Source organism: Nerophis ophidion, linkage group LG15 (assembly GCF_033978795.1).
Source record: "Nerophis ophidion isolate RoL-2023_Sa linkage group LG15, RoL_Noph_v1.0, whole genome shotgun sequence".
Classification (NCBI taxonomy): domain Eukaryota; kingdom Metazoa; phylum Chordata; class Actinopteri; order Syngnathiformes; family Syngnathidae; genus Nerophis; species Nerophis ophidion.
In genome coordinates, this window is record NC_084625.1 from 1082063 (window position 1) to 1104031 (window position 21969).

Genomic DNA, 21969 nt, shown 5'->3' on the forward strand with positions numbered 1-21969 from the left:
ACCCAGTGGGCAGGGAGAATTCACATCCAGTGGGACGCCAGTGACAATGCTGACTATGAGAAACCTTGGAGAGGACCTCAGATGTGGGCAACCCCCCCCCTCTAGGGGACCGAAAGCAATGGATGTCGAGCGGGTCTAACATGATACTGTGAAAGTTCAATCCATAGTGGCTCCAAGACAGCAGTGAGAGTCCCGTCCACAGGAAACCATCTCAAGCGGATCAGCAGCGTAGAGATGTCCCCAACCGATACAGGCGAGCGGTCCATCCTGGGTCCCGACGAGCGGTCCATCCTGGGTCTCGACTCTGGACAGTCAGTACTTCATCCATGGTCATCGGACCGGACCCCCTCCACAAGGGAGGGGGGGACATAGGAGAAAGAAAAGAAGCGGCAGATCAACTGGTCTAAAAAGGAGGTCTATTTAAAGGCTAGAGTATACAGATGAGTTTTAAGATGAGACTTAAATGCTTCTACTGAGGTAGCATCTCGAACTGTTACCGGGAGGGCATTCCAGAGTACTGGAGCCCGAATGGAAAACGCTCTATAGCCCGCAGACTTTTTTTGGGCTTTGGGGATCACTAATAAGCCGGAGTCCGTTGAAGGCAGATTTCTTGCCGGGACATATGGTACAATACAATCGGCAAGATAGGCTGGAGCTAGACCGTGTAGTATTTTATACGTAAGTAGTAAAACCTTAAAGTCACATCTTAAGTGCACAGGAAGCCAGTGCAGGTGAGCCAGTATAGGTATATATGTATGTATATATGTATATAAAGGTATATACAGTATAGGTATATATGTATGTATATATGTATATAAAGGTATATACAGTATAGGTATATATGTATGTATATATGTATATAAAGGTATATACAGTATAGGTATATATGTATGTATATATGTATATAAAGGTATATACAGTATAGGTATATATGTATGTATATATGTATATAAAGGTATATACAGTATAGGTATATATGTATGTATATATGTATATAAAGGTATATACAGTATAGGTATATATGTATGTATATATGTATATAAAGGTATATACAGTACAGGCGTAATGTGATCAAACTTTCTTGTTCTTGTCAAAAGTCTAGCAGCCGCATTTTGTACCAACTGTAATCTTTTAATGCTAGACATGGGGAGACCCGAAAATAATACGTTACAGTAGTCGAGGCGAGACGTAACAAACGCATGGATAATGATCTCGGCGTCTTTAGTGGACAAAATGGAGCGAATTTTAGCGATATTACGGAGATGAAAGAAGGCCGTTTTAGTAACGCTTTTAATGTGTGCCTCAAAGGAGAGAGTTGGGTGGAAGATAATACCCAGATTTTTTACAGAGTCACCTTGTTTTATTATTTGGTTGTCAAATGTTAAAGTTGTATTATTAAATAGAGGTCGGTGTCTAGCAGGACCGATAATCAGCATTTCCGTTTTTTTGGCATTAAGTTGCAAAAAGTTAGCGGACATCCATTGTTTAATTTCATTAAGACACGCTTCCAGCTGACTACAGTCCGGCATGTTGGTCAGCTTTAGGGGCATGTAGAGTTGGGTGTCATCAGCATAACAGTGAAAGCTAATACCGTATTTGCGTATGATGTCACCTAGCGGCAGCATGTAGATGCTGAAGAGTGCAGGACCAAGGACCGAACCCTGGGGAACTCCACACGTTACCTTAACATAGTCCGAGGTCACACTGTTATAGGAGACACACTGCATCCTATCAGTAAGATAAGAGTTAAACCAAGACAGGGCTGAGTCTGACATACCAATTCGTATTTTGATACGCTCTAATAAAATATTATGATCGACGGTATCGAAAGCAGCGCTAAGATCGAGGAGCAGCAACATAGATGACGCATCAGAGTCCATCGTTAGCAATAGATCATTAGTCAATTTTGCGAGGGCTGTCTCAGTCGAGTGATTTGCCCTGAAACCGGATTGAAAGGTTTCACATAGATTGTTAAACGCTAAGTGCTCATTTAGCTGCTCTGCAACAATTTTTTCGAGGATTTTCGAAATAAAGGGAAGGTGAGACACCGGTCGGTAGTTTACCATGAGGTCAGGATCGAGGTTAGGTCTTTTAAGGAGAGGATGAATAACCGCTTTTTTGAATGCTAGGGGAACAGTGCCCGAGGAAAGTGATAAGTTTATAATATTTAGCACTGATGGACCTAATAATACAAAGAGCTCCTTGATAAGTTTCCCAGGAAGTGGGTCAAGTAAACATGTTGTTTGTTTTATTCCATTTACACGTTGTAACAATCCTTCTAATGTTATTTCATCAAAACGAGAGAAACTATTTTGGATATTTGCAGTATCCGCCGTATATACAATCGTATCTGTGTTACTATAAGCCCGTTGTAGCTGGGACGCATTGTCTTTAATCTCCTTTCTAATAAGTTCAATTTTCTTATTAAAGAACTTCATAAAGTCATCTGCCGAATGGGTGGAGCTACTGGAAGGAGTCCCTTGTTGGGTTAGCGATGCTACTGTACTAAACAGAAATTTTGGATCGTTTTTATTAATGCGGATGAGATTTGAGTAATAATTAGTTTTAGCTAAGGTAAGCATGCGTTTATAAGTTATTAAACTATCACTCCATGCTTGATGGTGCACCTCAAGTTTAGTCGTGCGCCATTTGCGTTCCAGCTTTCTACATAATAATTTCTGAGCTCTAGTTTCTTCAGTAAACCATGGCGTACGCCTTTTTGGAGCCTTTTTTAACTTCAGCGGTGCTATACTATCAATGGTTTCGCGCAGGGCGTTGTTAAAGTTGTTAGTGAGGTTATCAATAGAGCCCACATACTTTGGGAACGGTGCCATTACCGAGGGCAGTAGGTCCGCAAGAGTCGTCGTTGTGGCCGTATTAATGTTGCGGCTGCTATAGCAGTTATTATTCTTATTAGCTTGCCGAACATGAGTCTGAACTTCGAATTTTATAAGGTAATGATCGGACATTACTTTAGTATACGGGAGTATCATAACTTTGGAGACGGTGATACCTCTGACAAGCACTAGGTCTATCGTATTACCGCTGCGATGCGTCGGTTCATTTATTATTTGTGTAAGACCACAGCTATCAATTATAGTCTGGAGCGCCACGCACGGTGGGTCCAATGGGGTATTCATATGGATATTAAAGTCCCCCATTATAATTATATTATCGGCGTGCGTCACTAGATCAGCAACAAACTCTGAGAATTCACTAATAAAGTCCGAATAGGGCCCTGGGGGGCGGTAGATAACGGCCAGGCACAGAGGCAGAGGTGTGGCAGACTTCATAGAAATTCATAAAAGAAGCAAACTTCATGAATGTTTTTTAGTATGTGCTGCCATCACTACATCACAGGTGTGCTGCCATCACTACATCACAGGTAAATAAGTATGTGCTGCCATCACTACATCACAGGTAAATAAGTATGTGCTGCCATCACTACATCACAGGTAAATAAGTATGTGCTGCCATCACTACATCACAGGTAAATAAGTATGTGCTGCCATCACTACATCACAGGTAAATAAGTATGTGCTGCCATCACTACATCACAGGTAAATAAGTATGTGCTGCCGTCACTACATCACAGGTAAATAAGTATGTGCTGCCGTCACTACATCACAGGTAAATAAGTATGTGCTGCCATCACTACATCACAGGTAAATAAGTATGTGCTGCCATCACTACATCACAGGTAAATAAGTATGTGCTGCCATCACTACATCACAGGTAAATAAGAGTTGTAGAAATGACTGGAAAGTCCAGACAGCCATGACATCATCTTCTTTACAAGTGTACCTACACTTTTGACCACCACTGTATGTATAAAAGTGTGTGTGTGTGTGTGTGTGTGTGTAGGAGGAGGGTAGTTGGAGTGTTTTCAGGGTGTGGTCAGAAGTGTGTGTGTGTGTGTGTGTGTGTGTAGGAGGAGGGTAGTTGGTGTGTTTTCAGGGTGTGGTCAGAAGTGTCACATGACTTTCAAGCCGCTCTTTTGCTCTTTGAATTCTTGTTATAGTCCAGCTGATCTTTCTTTTCCTAGCAGTGGACTCGGGGTCCAAAGTACTTGACAGCCATGGATGTGAGTAACTTCCTAGTATTGCTTCTTCTACACACACACACACACACACACACACACACACACACACACACACACACACACCTTGGACCATTGAAGGAGACTAGACTTTTAGGGAACACAGTCAATAATCCACCCTCTCTGTGTTAAAGTCTCCCAGTCCCAGTGTGTCCCTGGAGGGCCCCCAGACCCTGTCCTCCATGGCCACCATCACCTCCCAGACTCTGCCCAGCGACTCCACCTCTTCAGACTTCTGCAGCAACCTGTGGGGTTACCACAACAACTTCCTGCCCGGAGTCCAAGGTAACAAGCCGGGGGTTTTCTCTCCAAACATGACAGTCGACACTTTTCATTTCCCTCACACTTTTGGCAGCTTCAAAGCCGAAGTGTCACGCCCACCTTACTTGTCCTGGGGGCCTCACTTGTACTGGGGGCCTCACTTGTCCTGGGGGCCTTACTTGTCCTGGGGGCCTCACTTGTCCTGGGGGCCTCACTTGACCTGGGGGCCTCACTTGTCCTGGGGGCCTCACTTGTCCTGGGGGCCTTACTTGTCCTGGGGGCCTTACTTGTCCTGGGGGCCTCACTTGTCCTGGGGGCCTCACTTGTCCTGGGGGCCTCACTTGTCCTGGGGGCCTCACTTGTCCTGGGGGCCTCACTTGACCTGGGGGCCTCACTTGTCCTGGGGGCCTCACTTGTCCTGGGGGCCTTACTTGTCCTGGGGGCCTTACTTGTCCTGGGGGCCTTACTTGTCCTGGGGGCCTCACTTGACCTGGGGGCCTCACTTGTCCTGGGGGCCTCACTTGACCTGGGGGCCTTACTTGTCCTGGGGGCCTTACTTGTCCTGGGGGCCTCACTTGTCCTGGGGGCCTCACTTGTCCTGGGGGCCTCACTTGTACTGGGGGCCTCACTTGTCCTGGGGGCCTCACTTGTCCTGGGGGCCTCACTTGTCCTGGGGGCCTCACTTGTCCTGGGCACCTTACTTGTCCTGGGGGCCTCACTAGTCCTGGGGGCCTCACTTGTCCTGGGGGCCTCACTTGTCCTGGGGGCCTCACTTGTCCTGGGCACCTTACTTGTCCTGGGGGCCTCACTAGTCCTGGGGGCCTCACTTGTCCTGGGGGCCTCACTTGTCCTGGGCGCCTTACTTGTCCTGGGGGCCTCACTTGTCCTGGGGGCCTCACTTGTCCTGGGGGCCTCACTTGTACTGGGGGCCTCACTTGTACTGGGGGCCTCACTTGTCCTGGGGGCCTCACTTGTACTGGGGGCCTCACTTGTACTGGGGGCCTCACTTGTCCTGGGGGCCTCACTTGTACTGGGGGCCTTACTTGTCCTGGGGGCCTCACTTGTCCTGGGGGCCTCACTTGTACTGGGGGCCTCACTTGTCCTGGGGGCCACCTAGGCCAGGGGTCGGCAACCCAAAATGTTGAAAGAGCCATTTTGGACCAAAAATTCCAAAACAAATCTGTCTGGAGCCACAAAAAATGAAAAGCCATATGACATCCAGATAGTGTGTCATGAGATATAAAGTAGGGATGCACCGATTAATCGGTAACCGAATATATTGGGCCGAATATGGCAAAAAAAGCCACATTCGGCCTTTGGTGGAATGAGTTAAAAACAAGGCCGAATAGTGGCGTGTGACGCAAGTTTTTGAGGCGGTGACGCAATCAACCAACGTGCAGTGAGGTTGGGATATGTTGTGTACCTGTATAAGTGTATGAGGTTACAATGTTGTGTACCTGTATAAGTGTATGAGGTTACAATGTTGTGTACCTGTATAAGTGTATGAGGTTACAATGTTGTGTACCTGTATAAGTGTATGAGGTTACAATGTTGTGTACCTGTATAAGTGTATGAGGTTACAATGTTGTGTACCTGTATAAGTGTATGAGGTTACAATGTTGTGTACCTGTATAAGTGTATGAGGTTACAATGTTGTGTACCTGTATAAGTGTATGAGGTTACAATGTTGTGTACCTGTATAAGTGTATGAGGTTACAATGTTGTGTACCTGTATAAGTGTATGAGGTTACAATGTTGTGTACCTGTATAAGTGTATGAGGTTACAATGTTGTGTACCTGTATAAGTGTATGAGGTTACAATGTTGTGTACCTGTATAAGTGTATGAGGTTACAATGTTGTGTACCTGTATAAGTGTATGAGGTTACAATGTTGTGTACCTGTATAAGTGTATGAGGTTACAATGTTGTGTACCTGTATAAGTGTATGAGGTTACAATGTTGTGTACCTGTATAAGTGTATGAGGTTACAATGTTGTGTACCTGTATAAGTGTATGAGGTTACAATGTTGTGTACCTGTATAAGTGTATGAGGTTACAATGTTGTGTACCTGTATAAGTGTATGAGGTTACAATGTTGTGTACCTGTATAAGTGTATGAGGTTACAATGTTGTGTACCTGTATAAGTGTATGAGGTTACAATGTTGTGTACCTGTATAAGTGTATGAGGTTACAATGTTGTGTACCTGTATAAGTGTATGAGGTTACAATGTTGTGTACCTGTATAAGTGTATGAGGTTACAATGTTGTGTACCTGTATAAGTGTATGAGGTTACAATGTTGTGTACCTGTATAAGTGTATGAGGTTACAATGTTGTGTACCTGTATAAGTGTATGAGGTTACAATGTTGTGTACCTGTATAAGTGTATGAGGTTACATTGTTGTGTACCTGTATAAGTGTATGAGGTTACAAGCACACACTTATTGAGATTTACTTGAGCCTTCTGTTTACATTATTAGCATATCTACTGTGGCTAAGCAGACTTTTGCCAAAAGGACAATAATTCATTTGTTGTGGGTTTATCCACTTTAATGCACTTTATTATTTTTTTGGAAATGCATGTTTTGTTTGAAGGCCTAATATAAATGAAAAACTTTGTGCTTTTTTTGAAAAGCAAAGGCTACTGGATTATTAAAAAAATGTCGATATTCAATAAAAAAATACTTTATTTGAAAAACATGTCTAAATATTTATTCTAGGCTATTTATGCAATATAAATTTTTTTTTGAAAAACTGCATTCATTATTCGGTATTCGGCCAAGCGTTTAAATTTTATTCGGCTTCGGCCACAAATTTTCATTTCAGTGCATCCCTAATATAAAGTGAATTAAGAGGACTTAAAGGACACTAAATGAGCTGAAATAAAACTACAAATGAGGCATAATGATGCAATATGTACATACAGCTAGCCTAAATAGCATGTTAGCATCAATTAGCTTGCAGTGACCAAATGTGTCTGATTAGCACTCCACACAAGTCAATAACATCAACAAAACTCACCTTTGTGCATTCATGCACAACGTTATAAGTTTGGTGGACAAAATGAGACAGAAAAAGAAGTGGCATAAAACACGTCCTAGAAAGTCGGAGAAAGTTATACATCTAAATAAACCACGGTGCGTTCAAGGACCGCCAAAATTAGTAGGACAAAACGGCGTTCGCCAAATACTGGAATCAGTGAAGCATGTTTAACATAAACAGTGTGTTTTATAACAATTAGGGAGGTTTGTGTCATGTTTGTCCTCCTACAGAAACTATATTAAAACAAAAAATTTTTTTTTTTTCCCCTCATTTTTTTCAATTTTTCACACATTTTTGAAAAAGCTCCAGAGAGCCACTAGGGCGGCGCTAAAGAGCCCCATGCGGCTCTAGAGTTGCGGGTTGCTGACCCCCAGCCTAGGCTAAGGACCCAGGGGCCGGACTTCACCATGTACTATTGGTCTTTGTGCTACGTTAACATCCTCCAATTAAAACACACACTTCTATTTTACTGAAGGCAAACATGCTAGGCTAACTAGCAGCTACACCGCAGCTAAGCACACAATAGCACTCAAGCTAGACATAGGTAATAATCATAGAAGCATAAAAGGTGACGTGTGTCAATACAAGCAAGTGTCCAATAATTATAGTTGTATATTACTTCCACATACAAACAGGTATTAGGAAGTATCCAGTAACAAACGTGTCTGCATCATTCAACTTACTGTCTCACAAACACACTTGTTGTCTCGTGTACTTTTGTTCAATCAATCAAAGGTTATTTATATGTGTATCGGCTGGGGACATCTCTGCGCTGCTGATCCGCCTCCGCTTGGGATGGTTTCCTGCTGGCTCCGCTTTGGACTGGACTCTCGCGACTGTGTTGGATCCATTATGGATTGAACTTTCACAGTATCATGTTAGACCCGCTCGACATCCATTGCTTTCCTCCTCTCCAAGGTTCTCATAGTCATCATTGTCACCGACGTCCCACTGGGTGTGAGTTTTCCTTGGCCTTATGTGGGCCTACCGAGGATGTGGTAGTGGTTTGTGCAGCCCTTTGAGACACTAGTGATTTAGGGCTATATAAGTAAACATTGATTGATATATAGCCCTAAACCATGAGTGTCTCAAAGGGCTGCACAAGCCACAACCACATCCTCCGCTCAGATCCCATATTAGGGCAAGGAAAAACTCACCCCAAAGGGACATTGAAACCTTGGAGAGGACCGCAGATGTGGGCACCCACAACCACACCCCCGGGCAACTGGTGCAATGGACGTCAAGTGAGAGTCCAGTCCATAGTGGATCCAACATAATAGTGAGAGTCCAGTCCATAGTGGATCTAACATAATAGTGTGAGAGTCCAGTCCATAGTGGATCTAACATAATAGTGTGAGAGTCCAGTCCATAGTGGATCTAACATAATAGTGAGAGTCCAGTCCATAATGGATCTAACATAATAGTGAGAGTCCAGTCCATAGTGGATCTAACATAATAGTGAGAGTCCAGTCCATAGTGGATCTAACATAATAGTGTGAGAGTCCAGTCCATAGTGGATCTAACATAATAGTGAGAGTCCAGTCCATAATGGACCCAACATAATAGTGAGTTAGTCCAGTCCATATTGATCTAATATAACAGTGAGAGTCCAGTCCATAGTGGATCTAACATAATAGTGAGAGTCCAGTCCATAGTGGATCTAACATAATAGTGTGAGTCCAGTCCATAGTGGATCTAACATAATAGTGAGAGTCCAGTCCATAGTGGATCTAACATAATAGTGTGAGAGTCCAGTCCATAGTGGATCTAACATAATAGTGAGAGTCCAGTCCATAATGGACCCAACATAATAGTGAGAGTCCAGTCCATAGTGGATCTAACATAATAGTGAGAGTCCAGTCCATAATGGATCTAACATAATAGTGTGAGTCCAGTCCATAGTGGATCTAACATAATAGTGAGAGTCCAGTCCATAGTGGATCTAACATAATAGTGTGAGAGTCCAGTCCATAGTGGATCTAACATAATAGTGAGAGTCCAGTCCATAATGGACCCAACATAATAGTGAGTTAGTCCAGTCCATATTGATCTAATATAACAGTGAGAGTCCAGTCCATAGTGGGGCCAGCAGGAGACAGGTCAGCAGCGCAGACACTTCCCCAACTGATACACAGATGAGTGGTCCACCCCGGGTCCCGACTTTGGACAGCCAGCGCTTCATCCTTGGCCACTAAACATGTGCACCCCAGGTGGGAGGCTGGCTAGGCCCACCAGACTGAGGAACAGCTTCTTCTTCTGTCAAGACTGCTGAACTAGACCGTAGTACTGCAGACAAATCTCCATCAGGTTCCTTCTTAATTGTCATACTTTCTGTTCAGATCTCTGGAAAGGGTCCAACTAACCGAATCCCATCCAATAGTCCCACTGACTGTACTTACTTGTTACCACAAAGACCAAGGATGTACAAATAGTGAACCAGTTTTTTCAATATCTCTTTCAGGCGGTCCATTCTGCTACCAGAACGAGGGAGCTCAGATTGTGCCGATCGCCATGTCGACTACTCAACCAGGTACCAACACCACACCCGCTGCTGATCTATGGGTATAAACTTAAATCACATAGCCCAGATCCTGATGAGTTCAATATTCCAGTTGAAAGTATTGGTTGGTTGGTTGATTGTACTTCTAGGACAACAAAACTAAATAAAAACCATCATCAGAATGTGGCCCAGTACATATGACCACCCTCAACATCCTGGCATGCTCCTCAGGGGACAACAGGTAGTTTGTAGAAGCTCTGTTGCATTAGAACAAATAGTCTTATAGCATCAATCCCTTTGTCATCCAGAAACTGCTGACACAGTCCTGCCATTGTCAAACATCTGTAGGAACCCAGAACCAACTGTACCGGCATTCAGTCCGACAATTGGTCTGAGGATCTCATCCTGGTACATAACAGGCTTACCGTAGAGGTCTGTCTTCTTCTTTGGCATATAATCAGAATGCCAACTCGGTGTCACAGAGCCACACCCTTGTTTCTGGTCCTAAGTGGAAAAGGCCAACTTTTTGGGCAATGTGCTCAGACTCGCCGCTCTAAGAGGCCCTACTTCTTCAAAGACAACTTGAAGCGCAAGCGGTTCAGCGAGGTCCATAGATGGTGTGGCACGTCTCCTCCTTTTACACCACCTCCTGGGGTTGAGGCTGATGACAGCATCTTCTGTGAGTAATGACAATTGGTGTGAGACCAACTCGTGAATCTAATGTGGTCAAAGAATCATCAAGTTGGCAAACCTCGGTACAAGCCAAGGCTAAGACAAAGGAAGAGAACGTCTTTAGGACAAACAGAAAAAAGGAAAACCAATGGGTGTTGGTGTTCCAACTCAATGTGGAGGTGGAGGTCTGTGAGACAGTCCAAGGAAGTTGGCAAACCTAGCTACAAACGAAGATCAAGGAAGAGAACATCTTCAGGACAGACAGAAACAAAGGAAAACCAAAGCCTGTTGGTGTTCCAACTCAATGTGGAGGTGGAGGTCTGTGAGACAGTCCAAGGAAGTTGGCAAACCTAGCTACAAACGAAGATCAAGGAAGAGAACATCTTCAGGACAGACAGAAACAAAGGAAAACCAATGGGTGTTGGTGTTCCAACTCAATGTGAAGGTGGAGGTCTGTGAGACAGTCCAAGGAAGTAGGCAAACCTCGGTACAAGCCAAGGTCAAGACATATGGAAGAGAACGTCTTTAGGACAAACGGAAAAAAGGAAAACCAAAGCCTGTTGGTGTTCCAACTCAATGTGAAGGTGGAGGTCTGTGAGACAGTCCAAGGAAGTAGGCAAACCTAGCTACAAACGAAGATCAAGGAAGAGAACATCTTCAGGACAGACAGAAACAAAGGAAAACCAAAGCCTGTTGGTGTTCCAACTCAATGTGAAGGTGGAGGTCTGTGAGACAGTCCAAGGAAGTAGGCAAACCTAGCTACAAACGAAGATCAAGGAAGAGAACATCTTCAGGACAGACAGAAACAAAGGAAAACCAAAGCCTGTTGGTGTTCCAACTCCATGTGGAGGTGGAGGTCTGTGAGACAGTCCAAGAAAGTTGGCAAACCTCGGTACAAGCCAAGGTCAAGACCGAGGCAGAGAACGTCTTTAGGACAAACAGAAAAAAGGAAAACCAATGCCTGTTGGTGTTCCAACTCAATGTGAAGGTGGAGGTCTGTGAGACAGTCTAAGAAAGTTGGCAAACCTTGGTACAAGCCAAGGTCAAGACCGAGGCAGAGAACATCTTTAGGACAAACAGAAAAAAAGAAAACCAATGGGTGTTGGTGTTCCAACTCCATGTGGAGGTGGAGGTCTGTGAGACAGTCCAAGAAAGTTGGCAAACCTCGGTACAAGCCAAGGTCAAGACCGAGGCAGAGAACGTCTTTAGGACAAACAGAAAAAAGGAAAACCAATGCCTGTTGGTGTTCCAACTCAATGTGAAGGTGGAGGTCTGTGAGACAGTCTAAGAAAGTTGGCAAACCTTGGTACAAGCCAAGGTCAAGACCGAGGCAGAGAACATCTTTAGGACAAACAGAAAAAAAGAAAACCAATGGGTGTTGGTGTTCCAACTCAATGTGAAGGTGGAGGTCTGTGAGACAGTCTAAGGAAGTAGGCAAACCTAGCTACAAACGAAGATCAAGGAAGAGAACATCTTCAGGACAGACAGAAACAAAGGAAAACCAAAGCCTGTTGGTGTTCCAACTCCATGTGGAGGTGGAGGTCTGTGAGACAGTCCAAGAAAGTTGGCAAACCTCGGTACAAGCCAAGGTCAAGACCGAGGCAGAGAACGTCTTTAGGACAAACAGAAAAAAGGAAAACCAATGCCTGTTGGTGTTCCAACTCAATGTGAAGGTGGAGGTCTGTGAGACAGTCTAAGAAAGTTGGCAAACCTTGGTACAAGCCAAGGTCAAGACCGAGGCAGAGAACATCTTTAGGACAAACAGAAAAAAAGAAAACCAATGGGTGTTGGTGTTCCAACTCAATGTGAAGGTGGAGGTCTGTGAGACAGTCTAAGGAAGTAGGCAAACCTAGCTACAAACGAAGATCAAGGAAGAGAACATCTTCAGGACAGACAGAAACAAAGGAAAACCAAAGCCTGTTGGTGTTCCAACTCCATGTGGAGGTGGAGGTCTGTGAGACAGTCCAAGAAAGTTGGCAAACCTCGGTACAAGCCAAGGTCAAGACCGAGGCAGAGAACGTCTTTAGGACAAACAGAAAAAAGGAAAACCAATGCCTGTTGGTGTTCCAACTCAATGTGAAGGTGGAGGTCTGTGAGACAGTCTAAGAAAGTTGGCAAACCTTGGTACAAGCCAAGGTCAAGACCGAGGCAGAGAACATCTTTAGGACAAACAGAAAAAAAGAAAACCAATGGGTGTTGGTGTTCCAACTCAATGTGAAGGTGGAGGTCTGTGAGACAGTCTAAGGAAGTAGGCAAACCTAGCTACAAACGAAGATCAAGGAAGAGAACATCTTCAGGACAGACAGAAACAAAGGAAAACCAAACCCTGTTGGTGTTCCAACTCCATGTGGAGGTGGAGGTCTGTGAGACAGTCCAAGGAAGTAGGCAAACCTCGGTACAAGCCAAGGTCAAGACCGAGGCAGAGAACATCTTTAGGACAAACAGAAAAAAGGAAAACCAATGGGTGTTGGTGTTCCAACTCAATGTGAAGGTGGAGGTCTGTGAGACAGTCTAAGAAAGTTGGCAAACCTCGGTACAAGCCAAGGTCAAGACCGAGGCAGAGAACGTCTTTAGGACAGAGAGAAAAAACAAAAACCAATGGGTGTTGGTGTTCCAACTCAATGTGAAGGTGGAGGTCTGTGAGACAGTCTAAGGAAGTAGGCAAACCTAGCTACAAACGAAGATCAAGGAAGAGAACATCTTCAGGACAGACAGAAACAAAGGAAAACCAAAGCCTGTTGGTGTTCCAACTCAATGTGAAGGTGGAGGTCTGTGAGACAGTCCAAGGAAGTAGGCAAACCTCGGTACAAGCCAAGGTCAAGACCGAGGCAGAGAACATCTTTAGGACAAACAGAAAAAAAGAAAACCAATGGGTGTTGGTGTTCCAACTCAATGTGGAGGTGGAGGTCTGTGAGACAGTCCAAGGAAGTAGGCAAACCTCGGTACAAGCCAAGGTCAAGACCGAGGCAGAGAACATCTTTAGGACAAACAGAAAAAAAGAAAACCAATGGGTGTTGGTGTTCCAACTCAATGTGGAGGTGGAGGTCTGTGAGACAGTCCAAGGAAGTAGGCAAACCTAGCTACAAGCCAAGGTCAAGACCGAGGCAGAGAACATCTTTAGGACAAACAGAAAAAAGGAAAACCAATGCCTGTTGGTGTTCCAACTCAATGTGAAGGTGGAGGTCTGTGAGACAGTCCAAGGAAGTTGGCAAACCTAGCTACAAGCCAAGGTCAAGACATATGGAAGAGAACGTCTTTAGGACAAACAGAAAAAAGGAAAACCAAAGCCTGTTGGTGTTCCAACTCCATGTGGAGGTGGAGGTCTGTGAGACAGTCCAAGGACATACCTCCCCCGGTATGCATGTGTAACACAATCCAGTTACATAAAAGCAACGTCAACATTAGTAACAAGGCTGAGATCCACCTCCATTCCTGACTCGGAACAACAAGTGGAAACTGATCCGTTGCCATCTGATAACCTCTCCACGCAGGAGAGACGGCAGATCAACTGGTCTTAAAAGGGGGTCTGCACCAGCGCTGGTGCCTATCTCAGCTACAATCTGGTGGAGGGCGGTTTACACCCTGGACAAGTCGCCACCTCATCGCAGAGGCTAGGGTGTATAAATTAGTTTTAAGTTGATATACTATGTATTTGTCTACAAGATATATTTATATACTATGTATTTGTATACAAGATATATTTATATACTATCAATCAATCAATCAATCAATGTTTATTTATATAGCCCCAAATCACAAATGTCTCAAAGGACTGCACAAATCATTACGACTACAACATCCTCGGAAGAACCCACAAAAGGGCAAGGAAAACTCACACCCAGTGGGCAGGGAGAATTCACATCCAGTGGGACGCCAGTGACAATGCTGACTATGAGAAACCTTGGAGAGGACCTCAGATGTGGGCAACCCCCCCCTCTCTAGGGGACCGAAAGCAATGGATGTGGAGCGGGTCTAACATGATACTGTGAAAGTTCAATCCATAGTGGCTCCAACACAGCCGCGAGAGTTCAGTTCAAGCGGATCCAAGACAGCAGCGAGAGTCCCGTCCACAGGAAACCATCTCAAGCGGATCAGCAGCGTAGAGATGTCCCCAACCGATACAGGCGAGCGGTCCATCCTGGGTCCCGACGAGCGGTCCATCCTGGGTCTCGACTCTGGACAGCCAGTACCTCATCCATGGTCATCGGACCGGACCCCCTCCACAAGGGAGGGGGGGACATAGGAGAAAGAAAAGAAGCGGCAGATCAACTGGTCTGCACCAGCGCTGGTGCCTATCTCAGCTACAATCTGGTAGAGGGCGGTTTACACCCTGGACAAGTCGCCACCTCATCGCAGAGGCTAGGGTGTATAAATTAGTTTTAAGTTGATATATTATGTATCTGTCTACAAGATATAAACAAAGCAGAAGGCTAATCCCCACAGAACACCACTTTCCTCCATCCCGAAGACGGATTTAGATGGAAAATGCGAGACTACTGGTCTGGGTAAGGAGTCAGTTAAATTAGAACAAGTTTTTTCTGCTTTGAGTGTTTCAGAGTTGGACATGTGTTTTACTGAGGAGGCTAACTATGATGTGTGCAGTTTATCAAAGCAACAATCAAACAATCGGAAAATTCCTGTCGTATCAATTCCTAGATATGGTCGTAACTATACTAAATGCACTGGGCATAATAAACACAACATTATTAATATTGCTACTACGGATAATTTGATCAAAAACTCCCTAAAACAGCCCACTACCTATAATATAGGTTTTTTAAACATAAGATCATTGTCTCCCAAAACGTTGTTAGTTAATGATATTATCAGAGACAACAATCTTAACGTCATCGGTCTCAGTGAAACCTGGCTTAAACCAAACGACTTTTTTGCGCTAAATGAGGCATGTCCTCCTAACTTTACACATGCGCATATTGCCCGTCCGCTCAAAAGGGGTGGGGGGGTTGCACTAATATACAACGAAAACTTTAACCTTAGTCCTAACATAAATAATAAATATAAATCGTTTGAGGTGCTTACTATGAGGTCTGTCACACCGCTGCCTCTACACCTGGCTGTTATCTACCGCCCCCCAGGGCCCTATTCGGACTTTATTAATGAATTCTCAGAGTTCGTTGCTGATCTAGTGACACACGCCGATAATATAATCATAATGGGGGACTTTAATATCCATATGAATACCCCATCGGACCCACCGTGCGTAGCGCTCCAGACTGTAATTGATAGCTGTGGTCTCACACAAATAATAAATGAACCCACGCATCGCAACGGTAATACGATAGACCTAGTGCTTGTCAGGGGCATCACCGTTTCCAAAGTTACGATACTCCCGTATACTAAAGTATTGTCTGATCATTACCTTATAAAATTCGAGGTTCAGACGCATGTTCGTCAAACTAATAATAATAATAACTGCTATAGCAGCCGCAACATTAATACAGCCACAACGACAACTCTTGCTGACCTACTGCCCTCGGTAATGGCACCATTCCCAAAGTATGTGGGCTCTGTTGATAACCTCACTAACAACTTTAACGACGCCCTGCGCGAAACCATTGATAACATAGCACCGCTAAAGTTAAAAAAGGCTCCAAAAAAGCGCACCCCGTGGTTTACAGAAGAAACTAGAGCTCAGAAATTATTATGTAGAAAGCTGGAACGCAAATGGCGCACGACTAAACTTGAGGTGCACCATCAAGCATGGAGTGATGGTTTAATAACTTATAAACGCATGCTTACCTTAGCTAAAGCTAATTATTACTCAAATCTCATCCACCGTAATAAAAACGATCCTAAATTTTTGTTTAGTACGGTAGCATCGCTTACCCAACAAGGGACTCCTTCCAGTAGCTCCACCCACTCAGCTGATGACTTTATGCAATTCTTTAGTAAGAAAATGGAAGTCATTAGAAAGGAGATTAAAGACAATGCGTCCCAGCTACAACGGGGTTCTATTAACACTGACACGATTGTATATACGGCGGATACTGCCCTCCAAAATACTTTCTCTCGTTTTGAGGAAATAACATTAGAGGAATTGTTACAACGTGTAAATGGAATAAAACAGACCACATGTTTACTTGACCCTCTTCCTGGGAAACTGATCAAGGAGCTCTTTGTATTATTAGGTCCATCAGTGCTAAATATTATAAACTTATCACTTTCCTCGGGCACTGTTCCCCTAGCATTCAAAAAAGCGGTTATTCATCCTCTTCTTAAAAGACCTAACCTCGATCCTGACCTCATGGTAAATTACCGACCGGTGTCTCACCTTCCCTTTATTTCAAAAATCCTTGAAAAAATTGTTGCGGAGCAGTTAAATGAACACTTAGCGTCTAACAATCTATGTGAAACCTTTCAATCCGGTTTCAGGGCAAATCACTCGACGGAGACAGCCCTCGCAAAAATGACTAATGATCTATTGCTAACGATGGATTCTGATGCGTCATCTATGTTGCTGCTCCTCCATCTTAGCGCTGCTTTCGATACCGTCGATCATAATATTTTATTAGAACGTATCAAAATACGAATTGGTATGTCAGACTTAGCCCTGTCTTGGTTTAACTCTTATCTTACTGATAGGATGCAGTGCGTCTCCTATAACAGTGTGACCTCGGACTACGTTAAGGTAACGTGTGGAGTTCCACAGGGTTCGGTCCTTGGCCCTGCACTCTTCAGCATCTACATGCTGCCGCTAGGTGACATCATACGCAAATACGGTATTAGCTTTCACTGTTATGCTGATGACACCCAACTCTACATGCCCTAAAGCTGACCAACACGCCGGATTGTAGTCAGCTGGAGGCGTGTCTTAATGAAATTAAACAATGGATGTCCGCTAACTTTTTGCAAGTCAACGCCAAAAAAACGGAAATGCTGATTATCGGTCCTGCTAGACACCGAACTCTATTTAATAATACAACTCTAACATTTGACAACCAAACAATTAAACAAGGCGACACGGTAAAGAATCTGGGTATTATCTTCCACCCAACTCTCTCCTTTGAGTCACACATTAAAAGCGTTACTAAAACGGCCTTCTTTCATCTCCGTAATATCGCTAAAATTCGCTCCATTCTGTCCACTAAAGACGCTGAGATCATTATCCATGCGTTTGTTACGTCTCGCCTCGACTACTGTAACGTATTATTTTCGGGTCTCCCCATGTCTAGCATTAAAAGATTACAGTTGGTACAAAATGCGGCTGCTAGACTTTTGACAAGAACAAGAAAGTTTGATCACATTACGCCTGTACTGTATATACCTTTATATACATATATACATACATATATACCTATACTGTATATACCTTTATATACATATATACATACATATATACTGTATATACCTTTATATACATATATACATACATATATACCTGTACTGGCTCACCTGCACTGGCTTCCTGTGCACTTAAGATGTGACTTTAAGGTTTTACTACTTACGTATAAAATACTACACGGTGTAGCTCCATCTTATCTTGCCGATTGTATTGTACCATATGTCCCGGCAAGAAATCTGCGTTCAAAGGACTCCGGCTTATTAGTGATTCCCAAAGCCCAAAAAAAGTCTGCGGGCTATAGAGCATTTTCCGTTCGGGCTCCAGTACTCTGGAATGCCCTCCCGGTAACAGTTCGAGATGCTACCTCAGTAGAAGCATTTAAGTCTCACCTTAAAACTCATTTGTATACTCTAGCCTTTAAATAGACTCCTTTTTTAGACCAGTTGATCTGCCGTTTCTTTTCTTTTTCTCCTATGTCCCACTCTCCCTTGTGGAGGGGGTCCGGTCCGATCCGGTGGCCATGTACTGCTCGCCTGTGTATCGGCTGGGGACATCTCTGCGCTGCTGGTCCGCCTACGCTTGGGATGGTTTCCTGCTGGCTCCGCTGTGAACGGGACTCTCGCTTCTGTGTCTTGGATCCTCTTTGGACTGGACTCTCGCGACTGTGTTGGATCCATTGTGGATTGAACTTTCACAGTATCATGTTAGACCCGCTCGACATCCATTGCTTTCCTCCTCTCTAAGGTTCTCATAGTCATCATTGTCACCGACGTCCCACTGGGTGTGAGTTTTCCTACCGAGGATGTCGTGGTGGTTTGTGCAGCCCTTTGAGACACTAGTGATTTAGGGCTATATAAGTAAACATTGATTGATTGATTGATTGATATACTATGTATTTGTATACAAGATATATTTATATACTATCAATCAATCAATCAATCAATGTTTTATTTATATAGCCCCAAATCACAAATGTCTCAAAGGACTGCACAAATCATTACGACTACAACATCCTCGGAAGAACCCACAAAAGGGCAAGGAAAACTCACACCCAGTGGGCAGGGAGAATTCACATCCAGTGGGACGCCAGTGACAATGCTGACTATGAGAAACCTTGGAGAGGACCTCAGATGTGGGCAACCCCCCCTCTCTAGGGGACCGAAAGCAATGGATGTCGAGCGGGTCTAACATCCATCCATCCATTTTCTACCGCTTATTCCCTTTGGGGGTCGCGGGGGGGTCTAACATGATACTGTGAAAGTTCAATCCATAGTGGCTCCAACACAGCCGCGAGAGTTCAGTTCAAAGCGGATCCAAGACAGCAGCGAGAGTCCCGTCCACAGGAAACCATCTCAAGCGGATCAGCAGCGTAGAGATGTCCCCAACCGATACAGGCAAGCGGTCCATCCTGGGTCTCGACTCTGGACAGCCAGTACCTCATCCATGGTCATCGGACCGGACCCCCTCCACAAGGGAGGGGGGGACATAGGAGAAAGAAAAGAAGCGGCAGATCAACTGGTCTAAAAAGGAGGTCTATTTAAAGGCTAGAGTATACAGATGAGTTTTAAGATGAGACTTAAATGCTTCTACTGAGGTGGCATCTCGAACTTTTACCGGGAGGGCATTCCAGAGTACTGGAGCCCGGACGGAAAACGCTCTATAGCCCGCAGACTTTTTTTGGGCTCTAGGAATCACTAATAACCCAGAGTCTTTTGTACGTAGGTATGTTTATCTAGTAAGTATTCATGTGAAGTGTAGTATGTGATGATGTACTGTCTGATCCTGCTCTGTTCCAAGTGCAGCAGGTATGTTGTGTAACATGTTTGTGTTTGTGCTGCTCCCTCAGGTGATCTGACCGCCTCCCAGCTACAGTTCCCTACCTCCCTTTTCCCGCAGGGTGTGGTCCAGGGAAGTCTTCCCCGCAAACAATCAGAACGCAGCTTGATGAAGAACAGGTAGACAACACCTTGGTTGACTCAGGTGGTGCAGCACAGGTGTGCAAAGGTTGTGTGTCGGCCTCACTTACCAAAACTAAGGAGATGTTTCAATCACTTCGAGCAGGGGTAGGGAAGCTATGGCTCTAGAGCCAGATGTGGCTCTTTAGATGACTGCATCTGGCTCTCAGATTAATATTAGCTGACATTGCTTAACATGATAAGTAATTAATATTTTCACTGGTAATCGGAGTTAAAAATAATGTTCAAAATACTAAACATTCTCCCGCATTTTAATCCATCCTTTCGTTTTCTAACGCACCTGTTCAAGAAGACGCATTAATGGTAAGAAGTATTTTTTTATTATTGGTTAGCTTCAGAATAAAAATGTTATTAAAAAGAATATGAGACTTATTATTCTGCAAAAATGTTGACGTTACTTAAAAATGCACACATTTAGTTGTATTCATTGTTAAAAAAATAATATAAGGCTTTCATATATATATATATGAAAGCCTTATATAGCTCGGTTGGTAGAGTGGCCGTGCCAGCAATTTGAGGGTTGCAGGTTCGATTCCCACTTCCGCCATCCTAGTCACTGCCGTTGTGTCCTTGGGCAAGACACTTTACCCACCTGCTCCCAGTGCCACCCACACTGGTTTAAATGTAACTTAGATATTGGGTTTCACTAGGTAAAGCGCTTTGAGTCATTAGAGAAAAGCGCTATATAAATATAATTCACTTCACTTCACTTCATGGAAATACTTTTTTAAATATTTGGCTTTCTTGGCTCTCTCAGCCAAAAAGGTTCCGGAGCCCTGACTTAAAGTCTCATTGTGTCATTTATTTTGTATCATGTGTTTTTAAAGAAAAAACAACTTTGTGTTATATTTTTAGCATTTTCATGATTTTTTTTGTTTTCCAATTTCAAATTCTACACACAATACCCCATATTTGTACCATTTTCATTCAATGTTTTTGCTATTTTTTTCCAACTTGGACAAAACCAATTTTTTTTTTTTTTTTTTAAATATAACTTAAACTTGTCTTTAAATAATTGTAATTAGAATCATTCATTTTTTGGAAAAATATATCGTAGTACTTTTAAAAAATATCAATGTTTAATTATTTAATTGCTGATTTATTTATTCAACAAATGATTTGATTATTTAAATGTTTATTTATTTTTTTTATTTTATTTAAAATATTTCATTATTTAATTAGTTTTTTTTTATTGTTTTTTCATGTGTGTCAGGGCTGAGTTTATGAAACACTAACATACAAGCTCAAGAAAAACAGTAAATGTTAAAAATGACTAATAAAGTCAGGAAATAATTACTTAACTCAGATATGCAAAAAGTAATTATTTAAATTGTATATGTATGTATATACATTTGATTTTATTCAATAAACTATTTAATTGTTAAATTAAAGTTAAAGTTAAAGTACCAATGATTGTCTCACACATACTAGATGTGGTGAAATTATTAAATTACTCCACAGTTGAATTATTTCATTATTTATTTAGTTATTTCAATAAAATGTGTTCATTAAATAAATTACTGATTGAAATTATTAACTGAATCGGGAAATTATTTAAATTGTTAAATAAATATTCAAACGGCAAAGTCAATAATTACATGATTCATTAAATAAATACAATTTTACATTAAATAAATGGATTACACATTCATGTATTTAATTCCACACCATTGGACCCGACATATTTCATCTATTTTGTTTTGTTTTTGTTTGCACAATATCCTGAGAGCCAATAAAAATAAAGAATCTTAGATGGTATTGTTAACATGAATTTGAATGGTCGTGGTGGATAAATGATAAAAGTGTTCTCAACGCTGTCATGTCTGTTATTATTTTTGTCCAACAATTATTTTTAAAAATGTGATTAATCACAGTAAATCAGCTGTTTGCGTGATTTCAAATTACATTCTCAAAAAGACCCCAGAATTCTGGTACAAATGTTAATGTCTAAATGTCATCCAGTAACATGTTTTTAAATGTTTCACTTCAAATACACACCTCTTCTAGTTTTTGCCTTCTCCATGTGAGGACCCCTAAGTCCAAAAAAAGAAGAGATGATGCAGTATTATCTGCTCAGACTAGTTAACCAACCCCTAATCTATCACCACTTACCATG

The 21969-nt window shown here is 42.9% G+C and overlaps 1 protein-coding gene across 1 annotated transcript in view; it reads left to right on the top strand.

The window, feature by feature from the left end:
• Positions 1 to 21969, top strand: part of LOC133569072 (cAMP-responsive element modulator-like) — a 26365-nt gene that overhangs the window by 3376 nt on the left and 1020 nt on the right. Inside the window, exons 2-5 of the mRNA XM_061921209.1 lie at positions 4046 to 4084; positions 4234 to 4384; positions 9864 to 9932; positions 19724 to 19832. Coding sequence (XP_061777193.1) covers positions 4046 to 4084; positions 4234 to 4384; positions 9864 to 9932; positions 19724 to 19832 — 368 coding nt within the window. The remainder of the gene's footprint in view (positions 1 to 4045; positions 4085 to 4233; positions 4385 to 9863; positions 9933 to 19723; positions 19833 to 21969) is intronic.